The 5,099-nt window shown below is 42.6% G+C and overlaps 1 protein-coding gene across 1 annotated transcript; it reads left to right on the forward strand.

Annotated features, from left to right (window-relative positions):
• The first annotated feature begins 2,357 nt into the window (after window positions 1-2,357).
• Window positions 2,358-3,005, forward strand: LOC143270753 (uncharacterized). Its single transcript, XM_076561789.1, has one exon. It carries the CDS (start codon window positions 2,358-2,360, stop codon window positions 3,003-3,005), a length of 648 nt encoding a protein of 215 aa, XP_076417904.1.
• Window positions 3,006-5,099: the final 2,094 nt, after the last annotated feature.

Here is a 5,099-nt window from a genome sequence, read left to right on the forward strand (position 1 = left end):
TAATTTGATGGTTGAAGGGGGGAGGTCGCCAATGCATGAGGCACTGTATTAAAGGATCCTAGCATTAGGATGGTTCAGATGCACTACACGAGGAGGTCAGTGACTCTATATTAATTCCTTTTCCAGTTTTAATGGACAGTAGTCTGGTCTTAGAGGACATCCAAGTTGAATAAGGTATGTTTGTGGTTGTTAGTGACTCGATCACATTTGACTTGATTCCATTCATCAAATGGAACAAGATAACTAAAACAGCAGTTTATGTTTAACACTGTATAGCTGTGGCTCTGTACTCCTCTCCCAAACCTGAAACCGATATTTGGGGCTGTACCTTCAAAATCCAGTGTGTAGCAAAATCCTATGTGGGGGTGGGGGTGGAGAAGAGTGGACCAAACTGGCTATGCTCACACAGTGTTGCCATCTATGACATTTTAGAATCTTTCTCATTCCTATGGGGAAGACTTTTAAGGCACAAACTTTGAATTGGAAGTTCCAGCTACCACCTGGCTTTTTTGGTGCCTTCGTGGAAGTGGAACAGTAGGCAAAGGAAAGGGTTACTCTACTGAAGGGACAAAAGGACCTTATGGAAATGCACAATTAGAGTTCCTGCCACACAATCAGAAAAGAGAAGAAACCAAGAGATTTTAGAGAGTTTTTAGCCCTTAGTTTCTAGTGATAATGATAATTAGGAAGTTATGACACCACACATTAACAAGGGGAAAAGAAGGAGAAATTCATACAATGAGGATATTGAGTAAATATCATGAAATTCATGGGACCGTTTATGAACCCTCATGCATAGTCGCTGCAATGAACATGACCGTAGAGAGATTGGCACCAGGACACCTAGCAGTTCACTGTTTTGCCTAATACAGTAGTTATCTCTTTTGTCATTCTGTTTCCTGGTCCATGTTGCTCAAACCCTACAGAAATAAAAAATTAGGTCATACAGCAGAGTAAGGAGTATGACCACTTCGGGCTGTGGTTCTCAACCTGTGGGTCATGACCACTTTGGTTGAATGACCCTTTCACAGGGGTCAGCTAAGATCATCAGAAAACACAGATATTCATACTGAGATTCATAACAGCAGCACAATTAAAGTTATGGAGCGGCAACAAAACTATTTTTGTGATTGGGGGATACCCACAATTTGAGAAACTATATTAAAGGCCCACAGAATTAAGAAGGTTGAGAACCACTGATTTGAGGTCAATGGGATAGTGGCAGAAGATAATTCTAGGAAAGGAAAACTAAAAGAGAATAATGAAATAGAAATTCTTCGTTTTGTTAGGTAATCCTAAGAAGACTGTCCTTTGCATTTAACATGCTTGTCCTCTTTTTTTTTATGCATTTATGGGAGGATCGATTTGATTTTGGCAGTGAGAAAAAACACTTTCCAGGTCCTGTTTAATTGTTTTTCACTTTCAACTCCTTTGTTCTGACTGTAACCATTTCAACTTTTTACTATCTGGCTTTTTCTATCTCTTCTATTTTACCACTGCTGAAACCTGAGCTATACAACCATTGGGTGTTAAAGTTTTTTAGATCTTCATTCTATGTGCAATGGTGTTATTTCTTGCGTGTATGTTTGTACATCATGTGTGTTCAATGTCCAAGGATACCTGAAGGCACCAGATGCCCTAGAACTGGAGTTACAAATGTTGCTAACCACCATGTCGGCGTTGGGAATCCAAACTCGATCCTCTGGCAGAGCAATAAGTGCTCTCCTGAGCCATCCAACTCTCCTGCCCCTCTATACCTGTTTTATAACTCTGTCTATATTGGCATAACCCATGTCAAATAGAAGTCAGTGCAGACGAGCTCATTCACATTGATACACTATCATTTTACTGACAATGTGATATTTAGAAGACAGGGTTCCTATGGCCTTCAAAGGTATCCCAAGACAGTAAGGCCTCAGGGAAAAAGGTGTGATTCTGAGCAGTCCCCAGAATTTAAGGACCTCTATGGCTCATTGGACACAATACACATCAATCACTATGTCTCAGCCAATGAGCTTACAGCTCTGGTGACGTGTGAGAAGGGCCATTATTACTCCTCAATGCTCCGCCCCCTTATACCTGGTTCTCAGCCTTCTTGGGGCTGGCCTCAGCAGAAGGATCCTCCCTGGTGCTGTCTAGCCCTTCTTTATAGGTACTCTACAAGTACCAACTCCATCTGCTGACTAGTGGAAAACGTTCCTACTGCTCTCACTACCTCCAAGGAGGTCCTTGAGGCCAACAGCCTCTCTCTACTTCGTGGTAGTCACCTTAACAACGCCTCATCCCCACCAACACCTTCAAAGCTCGAAGCTTCAGTAAGATCTTCATTGGCAGGAAATTGGCAGGAAATTCATACCATGTCTGCTGTCGCAGAGCGGGACCTTGGATTTCCTGACCCAGAGCAAGAAGGTGGTAGGATGGATCACGACGCTGGACAAAGTGTCTTGAATGTGCTGACAATCCGTGAGGCTGGTGATGACATCGATGGAACCACAGGATGTCTGGGTTCACAGGCAGTCTCGAGATCCATTCTGGGGGAAGAGGCGGGGCAGGAGGAGATATGGCCCGATACTGAGGAGATCTGCACTCCTGTGGAAGAGTTCTGGCCTGATATCAAGGACATCTGGCCTGATGTCGAGGACATCTGGCATAAAGTCAAGGACATCTGGCCTGATGACCAGGAAACCTGGCCTGATGTCGAGGACTTCTGGCCTCATGCCGAGGAAGTCTGGCCTTGTATCAAGGATATCTGGCCTGTTGTAGAGGACCTCTGGCCTGATATCGAGGACATCTGGCCTGTTGTAGAGGACCTCTGGCCTGAAATCCAGGACATCTGGCCTGATGTCGAGGAACCCAGGCATTCTATCGAGGACATCTGGCCTGCTATGGAGGACATCTGGCCTGATGTTGAAGAACCCTGGTATTCTATCGAGGACATCTGGCCTGCTATGGAGGACATCTGGCCTGATGTCGAGGAACCCTGGCATTCCATCAAGGACATCTAGCCTGCTATGGAGGACATCTGGCCTGATGTCGAGGAACCCTGGCATTCTATCAAGGACATCTGGCCTGCTATGGAGGACATCTGGCCTGATGTGGAAGAACCCTGGCATTCTATTGAGGACATCTGGCCTGCTATGGAGGACATCTGGCCTGATATCGAGGAACTCTGGCCGGTTCTCGAGGAAGCCTGGCCTGATATTGAAGAGGACTTGTATGTCTGGAATAGCGACCAGGAGAACAAAGTAGTTCAGGAGGAAGCTGAAGAAGACCAGGGCCGCAATAATGAAGAAAAGGAGGACGAAAAGGAGGAGGAGGAGGAGGAGGAGGAGGAGGAGGAGGAGGAGGAGGAGGAGGAGGAGGAGGACGAAGATGACGACGACGACGACAGTAAAGATGACGACTATGAATATGAGAAGAAAGGAGAAATGACGTTGAGGATCAGGGGATGAAGATCATCCTGCATGCTGTGAGTTTACCTATGGGGCTTTAGTTCCCGCTAGAGAAATTTCATTTTTTCTAATACCCTAAATGCCCCTAAATTTTGTATGCATGCTATTTATGACCACATTCTGCTTCACCCAAGCTATGACAAGTTCAGTTATTGGAGCCCACCTATTCAGGAGAGGGAAAGACCCTCCAAGAGGGCCAGACCCTGCCAAAGGAAACATAGAATTGGGAGAGTGAGTGCCTAATAGAAGGAGCTACCTCTAGGCAGTCTGTCTTTTATACTACCTGGAAAGGGATTCCAAGATATATTACACAGCTCAGAGGACCCTGAGCAGGACATGTTCTAGTACAGTGAGTCCTTGACTAACACTTCTGTAGTCTATCAGCTGCTGATCTTTGCAACAAAGGGACCAAGGCCACCAAGCATTAGCAAAGTTTCTTATTCTTCAATGTCTGTTGGCATTGGAAGCTCACTTGCAGGCCATGCGGGAGGGTTTGAGTTTCAAGAAGAAAATATGTTCATTTTTTGTTGAAAATACAGACAGATGTAAGGTACACTATTTTCCTAAGATTGAAAAGAGTGGTTCATATCAATGTTTTACAATTGTCAATTATCTCTTATTCTTCCTACAGAACAAGGGCAAAGGAAGCCATGGATAAACATCAATGAATCGGTTCTTTGTAGATTGGAGACTCATGGAAAGTATCAGTGATCCTCATCTAATATTCTTCATCCAAATATACGCAAATAAAACTTCTCAAACTGTTTAAATATTCTTTAAATTAAAAATAAATTTGAAATGAATATATGGGAGAGTCTTTTATCAATACTACAAACTCAAGTTGATTAATGTCCATTTCTTTTTGAAGTAGCCTACCAGTCATTGAAGCAGATTACTTTTAACTATTTTCAGTCTCCCAGTTACACTCTCAAGAAATTCCATTAGTCAGTTTAACCGACTTATGAGAAAGAAAACAGACATGGAGGTCTTGAATAGTCTGACCTTTATTCACAGAAACTGAAAGTGACCCAGTTTGTCGGCAAGCAAGTTGGGGTACTTGAACACATAGGACAACAACAGTCGCAGCAGCACATGGGAATTGGTGAGCACTGTCAACTCCTTAGCTCCATTCAAGATGTCTTTGATAGTAAATTCTCAAATTGATCTGGCACACGTTCTGAAGACCTTTAGTTTATCCTTCATTTCAACAGAGTATGAGAAGTGCTAATGTAGAATACTGCTTCACTGTGATTGGACAAAGGTTATATCACTGAATTGAGGCCCATTAAAATAAATTGAATAAAACAATAAATACCTGATGCTGGATACATCTAGGGATGGTACATGGAAATACTACAATTCGGGAAAGGTCTAAGACACAGAGAAAGACCTAAAAAGGCAAATATTGGATAGTGTAGTGGAGAAAAATATATAAAGGAAAAAGCTAATATCTGGATACATTATAATGTGCATATAAAGTTTAAAAATGTAAACCAACAACTACAAGTATATATATACATACACAGGAAAGTGAATATTGGTGATGCATGCAGAGAAAGTTCTATGGGAATGGAAATACCTATTTAGGATTAATAGATATATTTTTAAGAAAAGGGAAGTATTTAATTGGATAGAAGTACATGGTTG

Source organism: Peromyscus maniculatus, chromosome X, assembly GCF_049852395.1.
Source record: "Peromyscus maniculatus bairdii isolate BWxNUB_F1_BW_parent chromosome X, HU_Pman_BW_mat_3.1, whole genome shotgun sequence".
Lineage (NCBI taxonomy): Eukaryota > Metazoa > Chordata > Mammalia > Rodentia > Cricetidae > Peromyscus > Peromyscus maniculatus.